Source organism: Felis catus, chromosome B3 (assembly GCF_018350175.1).
Source record: "Felis catus isolate Fca126 chromosome B3, F.catus_Fca126_mat1.0, whole genome shotgun sequence".
NCBI lineage: Eukaryota > Metazoa > Chordata > Mammalia > Carnivora > Felidae > Felis > Felis catus.
Window position 1 is genome coordinate 13,114,457 of NC_058373.1, and position 19,287 is coordinate 13,133,743.

General features: G+C 42.0%; 1 protein-coding gene across 9 annotated transcripts in view; it reads left to right on the forward strand.

Annotated features, from left to right (window-relative positions):
• MCTP2 (multiple C2 and transmembrane domain containing 2) overlaps positions 1–19,287 on the forward strand; it is a 243,480-nt gene that overhangs the window by 124,893 nt on the left and 99,300 nt on the right. For all 9 annotated transcript variants that reach the window (XM_011282736.4, XM_045058862.1, XM_045058861.1 and 6 more), the window contains 3 exons: positions 1,558–1,744; positions 4,558–4,651; positions 19,109–19,211. In XM_011282736.4, the coding sequence (XP_011281038.3) occupies positions 1,558–1,744; positions 4,558–4,651; positions 19,109–19,211 (384 nt within the window). The remainder of the gene's footprint in view (positions 1–1,557; positions 1,745–4,557; positions 4,652–19,108; positions 19,212–19,287) is intronic.

Genomic DNA, 19,287 nt, shown 5'->3' on the forward strand with positions numbered 1-19,287 from the left:
TTAATTCTCCATTTACATACTTGCTTATGAAAGACAAATATTTAGTAACCCCCATTTTCACGGTAGCAAACTTTAAAAGGTTCTTTATTGCCACAAAAAAAAAGTTTTGATTCAGGGCAGAGAGGATTATTTAAAAAGACATTTTTCTCTAATGTGTCTCTGGTAGATACACTTGAATTTATTACATTGCAAAAGCTCTAATTGCCATCCCTTCTCAAAACTGGAATCGCGTTTGGAAATTAGGAAATAAATTACCCACACCTATTTAATTTTAGGTACGTATCAGTATTAACATATATATTTTATTCTGTAGTGAGACCTGGTATAGAATTTTAATATTACTGATATTTTTCTCTTTACTTGGGAAGAGATTGCAAGGTTTCCAATTTATGAAACCGGCACTCATTATATATCATGTGGCTCAAAATTGTCATTGCTTTATGTGTTGGGTAAGTTTACCTATTTCGAACCATCTGCAAACATGCAAAGTCCATTCAAGATTTAGGCTAAGAATCAATCGATTTATCGTTGTGCCACGTTGCGAGAGGCAGGGATTCCTTTATACAGTCTTGAATATTCATCTCACTCAATAACTATGGAGGGAAAATGAGAATTAACACACACGGGCGCACACACACGTATTAGAAGTGGGAACCACCACTGCGTACCCTTCCTCCCTCGACTCGACCCTACCTTTTTCATCCACCTGTGCGTAAACAAAGCAGGTGTGGTCCAGCCAAACCCAGAGTTGTCAGTGTTAAAGCAAATAAATGGCTTAGCACCTCAGCCCTCCTTTTTGGTGTTTGTTTCTGTATATAAATGTGTTTGAGGTTTCCAGCATCCCCAGAACATTGGCTGTTGAGAGACGGAAAACATGCAATTCATAGCAGATGGGTGAAGCCTTTTCCTGGCAGTGTTGCCGAAATGGGATCAGTCAACAGCATTTCATGCTCCATTTGTCCAAGAGCAGTCCACCTGGGGAAACCCTGTGGAACCGTGCCTATTAGGAAAACACCTTAACACGTTGCTTTAAATAAAAACTCACCAGTTGGCATTTCTCGGGAAGCAAATAGTTTCTCCAGTGAGCCCTCTGCCACTTTCACTTCTTTGGTCTTTTCTCCCTTTTTTTCAACCGCGACCATTTATTTTCTTTGCTGGCGAAAGACGCGACGCAGAGAAGCCGTCTAGAGCCCTCCCCCGCAATGCTTGACCTTGGAACTTTTTTCTGCCTACTTCTTGAGCTCATTGTGTTCCGGCAGACCTCATGTGGCATAGCTCTGCCTCTTTTTTTCACCTGCCATCCCCTCTGTGTTGCCTTCTCTTTGGTTTCATTAGTGTGTCCCCCCCCCCGCCCCGCCCCCCTTAATCTTAGAGTGTGTTAGGCTGGGAGTGAGAATTATGAGCCAGGGAGCCCCTGTGACCTTCACCGCTCAAGAAACGCATGCCGAGAGGGAGTGGGGTTTGGGGGATGATGAAATAAAAATCGGGTGCTTTGGGGGGCCAGCAGCGGCCAGGAGGTAATCCCTTTTCGTTCTCTGGTTCCTACAACTTTTCCAGGTGCAAAGTGGATATTGCAGCGCTGCCTCTGAAGCAAGCCAACTGCTTGGAGCTGCCCCTGGAGAGCTGCCTGGGGGCCCTCCTGATGTTGATCACGCTCACTCCCTGTGCTGGCGTCTCCGTCTCTGATCTGTGCGTGTGCCCCTTAGCAGACCCCAGCGAGAGAAAGCAGATTGCCCAGCGATATGTGAGTGCTCTGCCTCGCCACCCCGCTGCTCCCCACCACCTCCGCTTTGGGGTTGAAACGAAGTCTATGAATTAAGAAAAAAAAATGCATGAAAAGAGATCTTTGTCCACAGTTTAATGGCATGTCTCATAAAACAAGACATCAGATCGAGAGGTTAATGCATCAGCGAGAAGGTGAAAGTCGATTAGGCTTTGCTGTTTTGAAAGCTGAAAATGGTGTTTTGGATTTTCAGCGTTCAGAAACTCTTCGGAGAACGTTGAAATCCACAAGGAGGCAAACTTGTTTAGCATGCCTGCATATGTAAAAACGAATTTTAATAGAAGTTCACAGAGATAGCCTTTTTTTTTTCTTTTTCAACCAGCCATCAGGTTGGCTATGTTACACCCACCTTTCCAGAACCTCTGAGAATCGAGTGAGAAAGTGCTTCTGTCTCATAAAGCAACGCAAAGCCCCGGACAGGCACAGAATGGTGTTCTGTACTACCCGGGATGATAAAGGCAGTGTGTGATTTTTGCCTGAGTAGTTGCAATGCGCTTATAAGTCCACTCAGCATTTTTAAATCCAATGGCTTCGTTGCTCTTCATTTATTTTCTGTACTCGGGCTTTCTAGGTGTCCTTATTTGCATTCTGTTTTTATCCCGTCTTCTTTGTAAATCAATACGTTTATCTTATGGCCGCACACGAAAGGCATGTTTTAGAAGAACAACACGAAAATGAAGCAAAGAAGAATCCCTATTTAATGGGAATATTATTCTCAGCGTTAACTGTAGGGCCTCCAAAATCCTTCACTGTGAGGTGTATTGATTAATTGAATAATTCTTTATCTTCGGGGAGTACAAAACCCAACCACACATCTTATTGTCAACGCGGACTTTGTGCCAGGTTGGCCTGCTCTAGAGGAGTTTCTACAAAATCCACTATTTGATGACTTCAGTCAAGCGTATGAAAATTTGATGATAAAACTTAAAACTTTCCTCTGGACTTTCCCGTGGAGAAATTACCAAACTTACCAAATTCACGAGGAGGGTCATGTATTTACAAAGCGATTTTAAGTAAGATCATCCTGGCTGCTTTGAATAATGCCTCAGGATTTGAGGAGTACTAATGGAAAATGGGTTTTAAGAGGCTCATCAAAATAGAAATTTTTTGTGTGTTTTCAGCTAAAGAGCCGGGCAGCGTGTTAGAGGGACAGAATTCTGGCTGTGTCAAAAACACAAGTTCCAGACTTCTTGAGTTTTAGCTTGTGAGACTAGATCATACTGAAGGCATTTTCACATTTAAACAGTAAAAGTATTTGTTTCAAATGTTTTCATTTAGATTAAAATATTTTAAACTAGCTTAAAAACTGCAGGTTTTGTTTGGTTTTTTGGGTTTTTGTGTTGTTGTTTTTTTTTTTCTTTAGGTTGGAAATACACAGCAGAAACAACTTACAAAAGTGCGTAGAAATGATGCATAGTAAGTTAGGCACACCTGAACTATTATTAAGTTATTGTTATTCTATCCTGAAATGTCTAAATAACAAGGATTTTACTGTCCTCCCATAAATCCCCAGGGCCTGCTTATCACAGGTTTTTAGCAAATAATACAACGATAGTGGAAATATTATATCCAAAAGTTTTTGTTTTTTTTTTAATTTTTTTTCAACGTTTTTATTTATTTTTGGGCCGTTTTTATTTATTTTTATATTATATAAAATATAATATTTTATATTATTTCCGAGCCGTCAGCCCAGAGCCTGACGCAGGGCTCGAACTCATGGACCGCGAGATCGTGACCTGGCTGAAGTCGGACGCTTAACCGACTGCGCCACCCAGGCGCCCCAATATCCAAAAGTTTTAAAGCAGCATCTTTTCAGCAACTGTTTTCTGGAGGCATGCAGAGATACTTTATCCGCTTATCTCTTTCATGCACCATTTCGGAAGGATGCCGTGTACAGAGATACCGAAATATTGCTATCCATGCAATATACATGATTCTTTTTTTTTTTAGTTTTTTTTAAACATTTATTCATTTTTGAGAGACAGAGAGACAGAGCATGAGTAGGGGAGGGGCAGAGAGATAGGGAGACACAGAATCCGAAGCGGGCTCCAGGTTCTGAGCTGTCGGCAGAGCCCGACACGGGGCTCGAACTCAAGGACCGTGAGATCATGACCTGAGCCAAAGTCGGAAGCTTACCTGACTGAGCCACCCAGGCCCCCCTGCCATATGCATAATTCTTAAGGATTTTCAGGATGTACACTCAAGCATTGGCTCATGCAAACTGACAAATAAAATAGGTGTGAATACAGGGTGATCCTACATGCTCAATGTTTAATTTAATGAGGTGGCTAAAACGTGAACCAGAAAACACACTCTCTTTCCATCCCAGCTCTCTTTCCAGTAGTAATAAGTATCTGCGAAGGGTCCAAGTTGGGTCCTCTGGTATCCATAAATTTTGTACTAACGAGGTCAGAATAATGTTGCCTTTTCGAGTGATTTAAAACTTTTAATCAAGAGAAAGAAGGGGAAGAAGAGAATGAAAAATGAAAAAAAAGAAGAGAGATGTACCACATTTTGGGATACCTGTGCCATCAGTGGGGGCGATGTTAAGAGTAGATTGTGTGTGTGTTATAATTGGTTTATTCTGAAGTCCCTTTTAATCGGTTGCTATGAATGCCTAACTGCCCCATTGACATAATGCACTTGGGAACTTTTCTAAGCTTTGCACGAGAAAGGTGATGATAAATCTAGAATGTACTTCTGTAGGACTTGATGGCATTAAATAGTATACTAGAAAGTCATTCTCATGCATAATCTACTTTGCTCCCCCTTAGTGCTTACAGAATTCCCTGAAAGATATGAAGGACGTCGGCATTTTACAAGTGAAGGTCTTAAAGGCAGTAGATCTCTTAGCAGCGGATTTCTCAGGTATAAACATTTTGAATTCATTTTCATTTTTGTTTATTTCCCGCTTTGAAGTGATCCGATGACAAAGCAAAATGTCTTCATGGGGCGCCTGCGTGGCTCAGTTGGTTAAGCGTCCGACTGCGGCTCAGGTCATGATCTCCTGGTCTCGGGAGTTCAGGGCCCCGCGTCGGGCTCTGTGATGAGAGATCAGAGCCCGGAGCCTGCTTCGGATTCTGTGTCTCCGTCTCTGCCCCTCCCCCACTCATGCTGTCTATCTCTCATCAATAAATCAACTTAAAAACTAAAGAAAAAAAATAATGAAACTAAATGTCTTCATGAGCGAAAGCGTATACACACAGCCATTATACTCTTTCATATATTAAGGAGGGCACTTGCTGTGATGAGCACTGGGTGTTGTATGGAAGGGATGAACCACGGGATTCTACTCCTGAAATCAAGGTAACACTCTGCGGTCCCTAACTAGACCTTAAATAAAACATTTGACAACAAACAAACAAAAAACCCAAATAGAGTAATAGAAGAAAAAAAAAAAAAACAAGATGCATTTAAGCAGGTTTTTTTCCACTTAATGAACCTTTTTCACAAAATCGTTTTTTTTTCAAATAATTTTCTTTCTTTTAAAAAAATTTTTTTAATGTTTATTTTTGAGACAGAGGGAGACAGAGTGTACATGGTGGAGGGGCAGAGAAAGAGGGAGACGCAGAATCTGAAACAGGCTCCAGGCTCTGAGCTGTCAGCACAGAGCCCGACGCGGGGCTCGAACCCACGAACAGTGAGATCATGACCGGAGCCGAAGTCGGATGCTTAACCGACTGAGCCACCCAGCCACCCCTCAAATAATTTTCTTATGCTTAGGTAACATACCAGTCCATTTATTTGGCTTTCACATATTTTCGTGGATGATTAGTGCCATTGCTTTATTTATTAAATTTCTGAGAAATTTTGACTAGAGTACCTCAGAAGACAGATCCGACCCCCTGCCTTCACTCCTTGCCATGCTCTGTTCTGGAAACATTTCGTCCTTCACAACGTAAGAGGATGTGGTGGTTGGTAAACTTAAACCTGGATGCGCGTCCGGCTGGTGCTTCTCAGAAACAGTAGCCAAAGTCTCGGCCATGAGACCACGTTGCAGTTGACGTGGTCTTATACGCAATTTCTCTTGGTACTTCTTGAACTTTTAACTTTTTTTTTTAATGTTTGTTTATATTTGAGAGCAAGAGAGAGAGAGACAGAGCATGAGCAGGGGAGGGGCAGAGAGAGAGAGGGAGACACAGAACCTAAAGCAGGCTCCAGGCTCCAAGCTGTCAGCACAGAGCCCAACATGGGGCCTGAACTCACAGATCATGACCTGAGCTGAAGTCAGGCGCCCAACTGACTGAGCCACCCAGGTGCCCCACGAACTTGAACTTTTAGACAGAGATAGAGCAGACATGCTTTGTGCTGAGTTATGCTGGACTATGAGGAGAGTAATCCAGACATTCCAATGTCTGATCGGAGGGAAACTCTCCTCTGATTGCCAAGTTAACCCATTGTGCTAGCAGTTAAGACACGATATGGCAAGTGCTATTTACCAAGAAAATTGATAAATACAAAGAATATTTTACAGCATGGTTTTCTGCGTGGACAAGGTATTGATGGACCCATTCATCTCCTATTTTTAGAATGTGGTCTACTCTCTTCTACACAGAAAGTTCTATGTGACAGTCGCCTCTGAACTTTTGAGACTGAGGGTGAGGAAGATCCAACTTTGGAAAAAAGAATTTTTATTTTATTTTATTTTATTTTATTTTATTTTATTTTATTTAACATTTATTTATTTTTGAGAGATAGAGACAGAGCATGAGCAGGGGAGGGGCAGAGAGAGAAGGGGATATAGAATCCAAAGCAGGCTCCAGACTCCGAGCTGTCAGCACAGAGCCCTATGCAAGGCTCGAACTCATGAGCTGTGAGATCATGGCCTGAGCCAGCTGCCCCAGAAAAAAAATAATTTTAACTTTCAGCACTGTATATCTGAAAAATGATGGAAAATATAAATGTAGTTGTTTTTTGTAAAGGACTTCTCCTTCCCCTCCCTCAAAAAATGAACCAATAGAAATTATTGCTGTATAAGCCACGGGAAATAAGGTGATGTTGATCTTAAGGAAATACCCAGTGAGAAGATCCAAAAATGGTATTTTGGCCAATATGAATTAAAGAATTTGGGGGGTTAAAGATGAAATATTCAAATGACTACTTCGAACATTCATTAATTTAGTTGCAAATGTTTATAGTCTCATAATTGATTTAGAAATTTTCCTTTCTTAAGAAAGTTTAAATAAAAAACCTTTTTTTTAAATTTTTTAAAAAAAATTTCATGTTTACTTATTATTAAGAGACAGAGAGAGACAGAGCATGAGTATGGGAGAGGCAGAGAGAGGGGGAGACACAGAATCCGAAGCAGGCTCCAGGCCCCGAGCTGTCAGCACAGAGCCTGACGTGGGGCTCGAACTCACGAGCCAAGAGGTCGTGACCTGAGCTGAAGTCCTACACTTAACCGAGCCACCCAGGCACCTCTATTTTTTTTTTTTTAATTAATGTTTGTTTATATTTGAAAGAGAGAGACAGAGACAGAGACAGAGCACAAGCGGGGGAGGGGCAGAGAGAGAGGAGACACAGAGTCCAAAGCAGGCTCCAGGCTCTGAGCCATCAGCACAGAGCCCGATGTGAGAGTTCAGACTCATGAACTGTGAGATCATGACCTGAGCCGAAGTCGGATGCTTAACCAACTGAGCCATCCAGGCACCCCAAACTTTCCTTTCTTTAAAACTTTTCCAGTTTATGAAAACACTCAATTCACCCATTTCACATGTGCCTTTGACATTAGTCGTTTAATGATCACTACAGCACATTTAGAGCATCTACTAGTTTTCCGGAGCCGATTAGTTTCCCTTCAGTCTGAATGTTTCAATATAGTACTTTCTGAATCTATGATTGCTGATGTCTCAGGAAATGTTGTTGCAAACACAAGAACTCATTCGTGCCTTAGAACAATATTTTCAGAAATTCTGTCTGTAGTTGCGTGTTTTTGAATCTGTAGGAACTAACTGCAATGCATTAAAAGTTTTTCTTTTAAAAAAAAGGTTTGTTTTTTTTTTAAAGTCTTGTTTACAACCGCAGCCGTATGTGGAAACACATTTTTAAAACCTCCTTAATTTCACCCGTCCTGACAGGTACCCTTTCTGCATCCCCCCAAACTAGTATTTACGGAGGTGTTTCAAGTCAATGTCGCTTTTCCAAACAGTATTTTGACTATTACAGTGAACAAGAGAGGAACCTAAAAAAAAAAAAAAAAAGAACGGCCAGGAGACAAAGCAAAACTCTCTTTTCAGAAGAATAATTTTGGGGAGAAATGTTGTCATTTTGTCATTTTCTTTATAGTCAGGATTCTCGTAGATAGTTTTGGAGTGGCTGAAGACAAGTACCAGAAGATTCCAGTCACAAAAAGCGGTGGTTACAAATCCAGTCATGCTGTGCGGTTTGACTAAATGCCCTGACGTTTCACTGTCTCTGTATTATTTATGGGAAAATTATCACTCGGAATTGAAGCAAAGTTCCTTGTCATTAGCTAAACATGTCTTTAGACCATATTGATCTTTATTTTTAGAACCAAATTTCACAGTCTGTGTTCTTTATTGGCTGGCAGGCTCCTGTGTGAATCCTCTGGTCTACTCTCAACCAGGATATTGCTTTAGGGCAACAAAGTGGACCTAATGCAGAGAGTTGTAAAGCAAAGTTTCTATATGAAGAAAAGAAATGTATTCAGACTGCAGGGAGGTAGCAATAGCGATGTCATTAATACCTGCAAGAGGTTAGCGTCTGTATCATATGGTGGGGACTCACACATTATCTGTTATTATTGCTACCAATTCAATTGCTATGCGGTGAAAAACGCTGTCTGCTGTGAACCAGAAGAGGTGTGTATACCCAAGATTGTCAGTACCAGAAACATTTAAGAAATAAGTAACCAATTATACCCCACGCCCAGCCTTTTCCAGCCTGCTGTACTTTATAAATGAGCAGTTCTATGGCAGTGGCTCCAGAAACAAAGCATTCACTCCTGCAAATAAAAAAAGAAATGTATTTACTCTGAATAACCAGGGGCGTTCTCAGAGAATGGTCATCATTTTAGACAGTACAAAAGGGAACTTTCCTACCTTCCTACTTCTGTTTCCTACTTTTTGATCATTCTTTTTTTCTTACAAACAATACTGAATAACCACAATAACGGATAATAGTCAAAATACTGTTTGGAAAAGCGACATTGACTTGAAACACCTCCGTAAGTTTGTTTTACAGAAGATTCTGGGAGAACATTGATAAAGCTAACGTTCAGGGCGAGATCTTGGTAGTACTGTGTATGGAGGTTATTGTTAAGAGTCCGCAGAGGACAGAGTACATGTCCTAGAAGGGCGATGAAGGCACTTGGTAAGCCTTCTTGTCAACGGTTTGCCCATTTGGAAGTGATCTCTGTCTTAGCAAGGAGGACTTCAAAAAAGAAAATACTAACCGCGCATTGCCACTGCGGTCAAAGTATGATACTCTCTCTTAGTGGTTATTGGTGTTATGATTACCTAATCATAAAAAAATACAGCCTAATATAATTATAGAGTCATGAGAAGAAATTAAACTTTGGAGACATTAAATCCCCATTACTTTGCTAATATTTTAGAACATTGAAATAGTAGATGTATATATGATATACATAATATATATATACTTTATATAACTTTGTATATATACATATATGTATATACATATGTGTGTATACTATCTACACACAAGCCTAATCACTAAAGTGAATTTCTTTCCCAATGAGAAGTAAAAATGTGCTTTTTAAATGAAGAAAAACAGTGTACCTTTCCAAATGTGTTAGAAGATATTAATAATGTAAATTTACGTATATCACCAGTATTAAGATATTTACAAAAGATAAAGGCTTCAGTGCTCTAATGTATAAAAAAGATATTTATTAGTTTTGGATTCACGCATTCTTTTATAAATATGCCATTCTGTTATGTGATGGAACCGATTCAACGCTCATATGTTTGAATTTATAGGTAGCTTGGTATTTTTTTTTTTTTTTATGTCTGGCATTTGTTTGTATATAAGTGAGACGACGCTTAAAAAATCCGGAGTAATGTATCTTCTCTTGCAGTCGGTCCATCTAAAATTGGTGAAAGACATTTTAATGTTCTCTACAGCCAATATTAGATGTGGATGGCCATAAGCAGTCATTCTAATAGAAGAGCCTGTCAGATATTTTTATTAAAGAGTTTGTCTCACAAACCCCTTGAGTCCAATGTAACCTAAAATTTTTAAGTAATAGGTTGTCCATTCTGATGCTATTACTTCTGTAGTAAAGCAGGCCATAGCCTTGATTCACGAAACAGATGATAAATTGTACTTTGAGACTCAAGGTGAGGCTAGCTGTCGGTAATGCTTAATGAGACCCACATATGCCACTCAGCTGCTGCCAGTCTTAAAACTCAGCTGTTTTGAGAAGAAAGTAACCCACATTCTAATGAAGTGAGAGGAAGATTTTGTTCAGGACAGAGCTGAGAAATGATGTGTGCAACAGGTTTCCTCTATGGTAAAGCCCTCAGAGAGGGCTTTGCCCGGGGCTACATCAGATTCATGAGTTAATACCGTGGGGAAAAAAAACAGAGTTTGTATCATGCAGGATAATAATGTAGGCGACAGACAAATAGAAAAATTGTTAAAGAACTGAATCTTTTCTCATCAGGTTTGTATTTCGGTACAGACGACAATGCTTAACCTACCTATTGAGAGAGCAACCAGTGAAAAGTGGGAAACTGTTTACTATATGTTCAGCACAACATCGGGAGGATGGTTCTGGAGAGCCTTATTACAATTGATAGACTATGGTGGGAAACCTGCTAGATTTTAACGTTAAGGGGTTGCTTCCATGTTTCCGTATTGAAGCCATCATAACTACCATGTACATAAAGAAGGTACCTGCCAAATTCAACACCTAGTCGATGACTCTTCTTTTATATTCTCCGAATCAAGATGTGGGTTTCACACTTCTTCCTTCCTGTTAATTAAGCCTCCTCTTTATTCTTTACAATAATTCTTATATGTTGACATCCTTTCCCCCAGGGAATCTTCTAGTGGTAAGACTGGCTACTGTTCGGTCTCCCTCTGCTTCCTTCTTCTACCCTGTTACCACTGCCAAGGTGCCCCTACCCATTAAGAATTCTGGGCATAAAATGGGGGTTGTAGAAACGTAGGAGAGTTTTCCTTACCTCACCAAGCCAACGGTAGCAAAAGATCATGCGGAGCAGCGTGGCAAGCCCACCTCCTTGTAGAATGACAATAAATAATGTGACAATGTAATGGAATACAGATCTCAGTATCTCTCCTCTTTGTAGCACAATCCTATCTTAAGTCTTCGCGTTCCTGTCATGGTAATAATCTGTCCGCCATGATGAGAACCTGGGGAGGTATCTATCAAGAGACGACGAAGGAACACACCGGAAATGCCATCTTGGCTCACACCCTAGAGTTACTTGTTCTCCGGGGACTTTTCTTGCATCCTTGCAACTTCTTTGGCACATTTTGCCCTACAAAACCCACCCATCAGAGGCAAAAAGCTTTTCAATATGTCTGGATCTTCGTGACTTCTTGGCAGTAGGGTTGTGACGTGGACCCTTTCTCTGTTGCCAGTGGTGATAAGACAACTGCCATATATATATATATATATATATATATATATATATATATATATTTGTTATTGTGAAGTAGCTTCATTTGATAAATAAGCAGGATAGGGTCCCCAATAGCACCTGATCCAGGAGAACAAAGATACATGTAACTCCCAAATCCCCACCTTCTTTCCAGGGAGCCCAATATAGCTTCCCAGTTGCTTTTAAAACTTGTGTCAACTAAGTCAGCTTGGTGGCAGACCTAGTGACCTTCAAGAAATATTCATTGAGTACCTACTGTACCTCAAACACACCCTTAAGGAACTTGGTGGCTCAGCCTTTCTCAGAGTTGCCTGTAGGGGGCAGCAGGTATCATGGAAGTGAATGAGGACCTTGCTCAAAATCTGGGTGGCGTTTCCAGTTCCCAGTGCCATTAGGAGGAGCTCTTGGTCTGTTGTTCCACACACAGGGATCATCTCTCCTGCCTGGGGTAGAGTTCTCCATTCATTCGGTGAATGAGCCTTAAGAGATTGTGACTCAGGGGTTAAGTCATTGGTGTTCAATGCAATGACTTATTCGTCAAAGATGGAACTCAGTCCCCATTTTTTTACTCTTTATTTTTATGGTAGCTGCTTTCATTCTAATCCATATCTATTATGGTGTAAAACAGACACAGAAATGGAGAACTATTTTAAATCTTGGTTCTACCACATACTGGCCTTAGGTCCCCTTCCCCACGGATATTTTGAGGGTTAATGAAAACCTACGTGAACATGCCTGACACGTGTTGCATGTTCAATAAATACTATTTCCATTTTTTATTAAATCTATTCGAGTAGATTATCGTTGATGTGGAGAATTCCAAAGATTCTTGTCTTAATATTTTGTTTATAATTTTCTATCAAATAACGTCAGAAATACCAGGATTTCTCATCGCACTTGGCTTTTCAACGAACACTTCGAGAAATCTAGTTACCGGTCTAAAATGTTTTTTCTTTTTGTTCTGTTCCTGCTGCCTGATAAAAGTAAAGAAAAAAAAAAAATGTGTTTCCCGGTAGGAAAATTCTTAATACTGGTTTAATACTTATGCCACTTTAGTGCTCGCTTTCACATTTTGATAATCTGAATAATAGTTTTATCAATATAAAATACTTTCGCGGGGCTCGTCAGTTTTTTTGTTATATACAAGAGCGCTATTCTGAAAAACTATTGACCAAAACACTTCATTTAGATCCCACACTGTAGAGTAGAAATATTCCAGCCATATGCTGCAAGCATGACTTTTGAGTAGTTTCTATAAATTATTACATCGACTATGAATGTTTTTGATTGTTTTTTGTTTTCTTCAAAACATGACTGCTTGTATCAGAGGAAAAGAGTCTTACAGTTACTGTTCACTGGGAATTTTAAGTCACCTGTCCATTTTCTGGTTTGTTTTCATTGTCTGTTTGAAGTTGTATCCGTAGCAATACCTCTCCTCTTAAAGATGCCCTATTTTCAAAGGGACGACTGTAATTGCAATTTCTAACAGCCTTAACAATAGTGATTGAATGCTTTTAATTTCCTTGAGAACTATTGGATAGCTGGGCTCAAATCAAGACCAACTTTTTAAAAACACATCAAAAACTATATAAATCTGTCTTTGGCTCACCATCTGCTTTAATAGTCTGCCAAAGAACATGGGACTCTCGTCGGCGCAGCGTTTGGAAGTATGTGTAATATTTAGCAGTGTTTAAATTAGTAGGACCTTGAGAGCGAATGAACTCAGTGCGCTTTTGGCCTGCGAATTAACAAAGGAGTCACTTGGATCTTATTAGTTGGGTTCTTAGTAATTAATGAATTTTTTCAGCAAACATACCTGCTCTATGGGAGAGGCTGTGGTAGGCTCTGGGGATGTCTCAGGGAATAGGCATTGACCCTCACTCCCACGTGAAGCGGCTAATTAAACCAGCAGGATCCACAGTTGATACTTGAACAGTAAGGGGCGGGGGTAGGAGCATTGAGAGTCTATACGGTCAAAATGGGCAAAAATTGGAATTTAACTCTTAATTTTTTAATGTTTGTTTATTTTTTGAGAGAGAACATGAAGCAGGGAGGGTCAGAGAGAGAGGGAGACAGGATCTGAAGCAGGCTCTGTGCTGAGAGCAGAGAGCCCAATGTGGGATGGGGTGGCGGGGGGGGGGGGCTTGAACTCCCAAACCGTGAGATCATGACCTGAGCTGAAGTCAGACGCTTAAGAGACTGAGCCACCCAAGGGTCCCGGCTTGTAACTTTTTTTTTTTTTTATTAATTTTTTTTTCAATGTTTATTTATTTTTGGGACAGAGAGAGACAGAGCATGAACGGGGGAGGGGCAGAGAGAGAGGGAGACACAGAATCGGAAACAGGCTCCAGGCTCTGAGCCATCAGCCCAGAGCCCGACGCGGGGCTCGAAGTCACGGACCGCAAGATCGTGACCTGGCTAAAGTTGGACGCTTAACTGACTGCGCCACCCAGGCGCCCCCCGGCTTGTAACTTTTAAGTACTCATAGCCTACTGTTGACCTGAAGCCTTTTTGATAACACAAAGAGCCGAGTAACACATACGTGTATGTTATATGTATTATATACTGTATTTTTCCAATAGAAAATGTTATTAAGAAAACCATGGAAGAGAAAATTCATTTGCAGTATGATACTGTATTATCTATTAAAAAAAAAATCCACCTAGGAGTGTACCTGCACGTTTCAAACGTGTGTTGTTCACGGGTCAGTTGTAATGACAGTTGTACTCCTAAGGTCAAGAACAGGATGCCAAGGTTCATTAAAAGGACACCTGCCTGGTGTTCCTGCGATGTTTTAGCAAGGATGTCAGAGATGAGTTGGCACGGCAGAGGTAAAAGGAAAGCATTTTCAAACCAGGGAACAGCATGTTCCAGAGCCTACAGCGTTTTCCCCAGACCTGGAAGAAATCACGTGCCTGGAGGACTTTCAGGGTGCAACAGTGGAAAGGGGGAGATGTTAGGCAAATGGAGTAGACGGTGCTGGTGGGTTTTTTTTTTTTTCGAACTTGACTAGTGACAGGGGAATGGAGTCAGAAGAAGGAAAAATTCTTACGTCACTATTTCTTGTATGTTTTCTGTGTTTGTGCTAGAATAGTAGAAACGTGCAAATTTAGTTAAATAACATTTCAGCAAAATTGAGTCCTTCTCTTCCTCTGCGGATCTCGCAGCCCTAAGATAGACCCGTCTGTGCCATGCTCTGGATGTCCGCAGCAGTGACGTAAGGACATGGTCACCTGTGTGACTCCACCGAGGCCTTTCTTTGGATTCGAAAAGCTTGCAACCCACTCAGGGAGGCAGGACGTCCTTGGAAAGTTAGACCCAGCACCAACAGAGATCGGCGTTTCTTCTTTGAAAACCCCTCTCGGCTTGTAGCACAGTGTTGTTTACGTTGCCGGGATCATAGAGTATTTGTCGGATAAAGGAGCAGGTGCACCATGCAGTGAAGCGTCATAATTTTCAAGTTAATCATCATAGGGGTTGGGGGGAAAGGGGAGGCGCCGTGGAGCCTCAGGTTGCAGAGAAAGTTCTATGAAGATGATGCATCTTGAACTAGGTCTTGGAGGTGAGTTGGCCTTCGTGTTTTGGTTAGGACCAAGGGTTGGGAGAGCATTGCAGGGAGAGGTCATTCCACATGCAGAATAGGAAGCATATCCGAGCCCCACATCTCTGTGTGCTGGTCAGGGGTGGGGGGAAAGACACATCAACCTCGATAATAGGGTTTGGGAATAGAGGGTAGATCCGGATGGATCATGTGGGGTAAATTGTCAGAGAAGAAGTTTTTAAGATGAGCGCTTTGTACAGTATGCAGTGGTAAGGTTTATATGCATATGTTTGGAAACAAGGCGTGAAGGGAGGGTTTATGGCAATTTACTCTGGCATGGCTCTGTGGGCCTCCCCTTCTGAGCCATGAATTTAAGTGAAAAGTACTAGTCATGGCCTTCAAGGCTTCAAGTTAATCTCTGCATTTATCCACCCACATCTTACATATCCTTATATTTATTTACTAATATTATTAATTAATATTGTTAATATTTATTTATTATCTGTATCTGTGTGTCTATCTTGTTAATAAATTTAAGGCTCTCATCTGTCTCTTTCTCAAGATTAACCTATCCATTTCTTTTTTTTTCAATTTTTTTAATGTTTATTTATTTTTGAGAGAGAGAGAGAGAGAGAAAGAGAGAGAGAGAAAGAGAGAGAGAGACAGAGCATGAGTGGGGGAGGGGCAGAGAGAGAGAGGGAGACGCAGAATCCAAAGCAGGCTCCAGGCTCTGAGCTGTCATCACAGATGACATCATGTGATGTCATGTGATGACATCATGTGGGAAGCTTTCACGGAAAGGGTGGCATTTGCTGAAAAGCAGAGATTATTCTGAGAGTCCCTTAAAGGTAAGGACTTGGCGGTATCTGGTGCATCGGGACCTGGTTCCGAAGTGCCAGGAGCAGAGTGGGGGCTTAGTAAATGTCACGTGAACGATGGGACCTCTAAAACACGTTTGTTACTTGCCGTTCAACTTCCGCACCTGATAGAAAGGTGAAGTTATTTAAATGAGAACCCCCTGCTTGCCATTCCAGGGCTATAAATGGATTGCGGAGTGGTGTTGAAAACTTTTGAGCGCAGGGTCCTAGAGGAGTACCATGCAACTGAGTCGCCAGTGACGGGACCGTGTCGAGGTGACGTGTGTCTGGATGTAGAAGAGGTCATCTAGGTGTTTTACCTGTGCAGCCAGGTGGAGCAAAAAGCAAGAAGCGCTGTCGCAAGTGTGTGTACATCAGTTTGCCTGGTGTGTGTGCCCAGTGCCATGGGGAGAACATTTGGACGTTTCACGTATTACGGGAGATCACTTTTTTTCTCCCCGATAAACACATTCATGATGGAAATTTCATTGAAAGCCCCCAGATACCCGGAACCATGTTAGGGAAGGAAAGCAACCCAGAAAGGATAGATGAACTACTCCATAAATGTGTTTATGTCTTTGTTTCTTCTTCCTCCTCTCTGCCTGTTTATACTGTAATATTAACAAATGCAGCGTTTTAATGAGCTTTGACGGAATTACCTTCGGAGGGTTGGTGCGGTATGTTCCTTGGAGACGCATAACTGAAGTTCCCAGTTTCTGGAAGGAAGTCTGTTCCTCATTAGCTGGGACGGCTAAGAGTGTGCTGGCTCAAGAGAGAGGGGGCCACAGCTCCAGCCCACCTGTGCCTGCACAGGACCGGCCGTGTCTCTGCCCTGCTGTGGAGTCACCCCAGGGCTTTCATTAAAAGTGTCAGGTGGTTTCCCTGGAGGGACTGCTGATGCAATGTCATGTGGGTGTCTCTGGAGGAGCAGTCCTGACACCTACTAACAGTCTGACAAACGGTTAAGTAGCTGTTTTGAGCCCAGGTTGAGAGCTCCAGCGTGTCGTCTACCTGAGCGCTCAGCGGGGAGCTCGGGTTCTCTTTCAAGTTCACGGTTGTTAAAGAGGCAATCTGGAGTCCCTCCCCACCCAAAACCTACCCGCCGCCCTGACAAACACGCTCCCCGAGTAAAACTGCCTGGAAATAAGCAAGACTTTACTATTATTATTGTTATTATTATTATTATTTTGCAAGATGTAGATGGGTTTTTGTATTGGTTTGATTTCGGAACGCGCCCCCTGGAAATTTGGGGAGTTTCCCAGGGCACGTTTGGGAGAAGAGGTCAGAGCCTCCTTGCGTTGACAGGAGGTGAAAAGCCATCACCTCTTTTCTGAGCTCTGGCATTGAGGACCCCTGTACTTGGCTAGGCGGGAGCAATCCGATGCTTCCTCCGAAGCAGAAAGCACTTCTTGTGTCAAGTGCCACAAAGGAGCAGGAGTAGAGAATTCATATTAGAGGCAGCCACACCAGGGGCCGGTAATAGGAGCATCTGGGAGGCTAGTTTTCCCGGGCAGCGGAGGCCCCACCAGACTTTTCCTGGGGTGAGATACTGACTGAGGGTCTTGTGCCTGAGTATGTCGAAACACCCTTTGGTTTCTAGTGATTTTCAAGCCCCGATTTTCCCATCTTTGTGGTGATTCTGAGAGCTGATCTTAGTTTAGTCAATTCCTTCTCTGTTAAATTTAGACGGGGGCCGTTTCCATGTTATAATTGACAACCCCGACTCATCCATTTATGTCTCCACGGCTTGGCCGTTGTCTGCTGGCCACTGAGATCATGGCATTGACTTAGAAGCTTTGGCCAGGCATCCAAGTGTCCAGACCACTAGTCCATTGAATGGAATCTCCTGTTTAATAATGACTTTTAGCAGGCATCTTCTTCTTTTTTTTTTTTAATATAATATTCATGCAGACTCCTTCACATGATGCACAGTACCTCAGAGCTCCTGGTTATTAAGTTAATTAGATGTAGGTTCAGTGACCTAAATGGTAGGCCAGTAGGTCAAGAGGCCTGAGTACTCTCTGCATTAGACCCTGGCCTGGGACTCCTCGACCATTTGTTGGAGAGCATCTGTTCTTATGCCCCCAATTAATTTAGCACGCACCGCTTTGTAGAGTGTCACTGCTGCAGAGGCCGGCGATGTGTTCATGTTGTATGGACATTATAGAGCCATCCATTCTGTCCCTGACAGTTCCGATTCTAGATCCCTCTACCAAACCTAACAAAAGGGGAGAGCGTTTCTTTTCTTCTTTCTTTCTTTCTTTCTTTCTTTCTTTCTTTCTTTCTTCTTTCTTTCCTTTGACAGTAGCTTTCTGGGTTCAGCTTTGGATTTGGGATTTTCTAACCTTTTATTTGTTTATTTATATTGTCTTTTGGAGGATATGTGAGGTGGGGTGGCAAAAGAAGAGGTGAGATGAGAGAAGTAAGGGTCAGGCTTCATTTCTTTTAAGATAAAAACTTTGAACTTGCTTTATGGAATTCTACTTTCGCATGTTTTTGAGCAGCAAAAATGCAGCGTATGTGTTCTCATAACGTACTAAATGTATAAGATCGTAAGTGTTCTTGGCCACTCCCCGCAGAGAAGTTTTACCTCCTAAATAGCCCTGTTTATACTTTTTCTCCCTTCTCTCATGATCATGAAGAAGCCTATAGGTTATCCCAGGCTTTCAGCTATAGCAGGGTAATTATCTATCTATCTATCTATCTATCTATCTATCTATATTTTAAATGTGTATTTATTTTTGAGAGAGCCTTAATGGGGGAGGGGCAGAGAGAGGGAGACAGAGGATCCAAAGCAGGCTCTGCGCTGACAGCGGTGAGCCCACTGTGGGGCTCGCACTCATGAACCATGAGATCATGACTCTAGCCGATATCGGATGCTCAACCGACTGAGCCACCCAGGCACCTGTAAAACAGAAGCTCCTCTCTGTTTGCTGCCTACGTTCTCCTTGAGTCGAGAAGAGCTTCTGTTTTAGAACAAAACACAAAACTGGACTCCCTCACCTGCCAGATTGACACCTGCTCGTATGTGACCTGTGTGGTCACTGGCTGTCAGTCCTGCATCTGGGTTGCATATGAGTCCCTGTCTATTAGGTGCTCCTCTTCCGGCGCGTGTAGATTCTGTCGGTGTCCTGAATTCCCACACAAGACATGCTGGAAAGAGATGCTCACTTTTGCCCTTTCAGCGAGCACAATCTTACTGGTATAAGGTGCATGACTTTTATTCACTTGTCCTCTGTTACTTTTGTGATTCATTTATCTCTGACCAAGGAGAGTCCTTGGCCTTGACCAATGTCTTGTGTTCTCTTTCCAGGGAAGAGCGATCCTTTTTGCTTGTTGGAGTTAGGCAATGACCGACTTCAGACACACACCATTTACAAAAACCTCAACCCTGAGTGGAACAAAGTTTTTACATTGTAAGTGCTTTAGCCTCCAGAATATCAAGGAGCAGTTTTAACTTAGAGACCAGTTAGCCGTGATATGTTTGGGGCA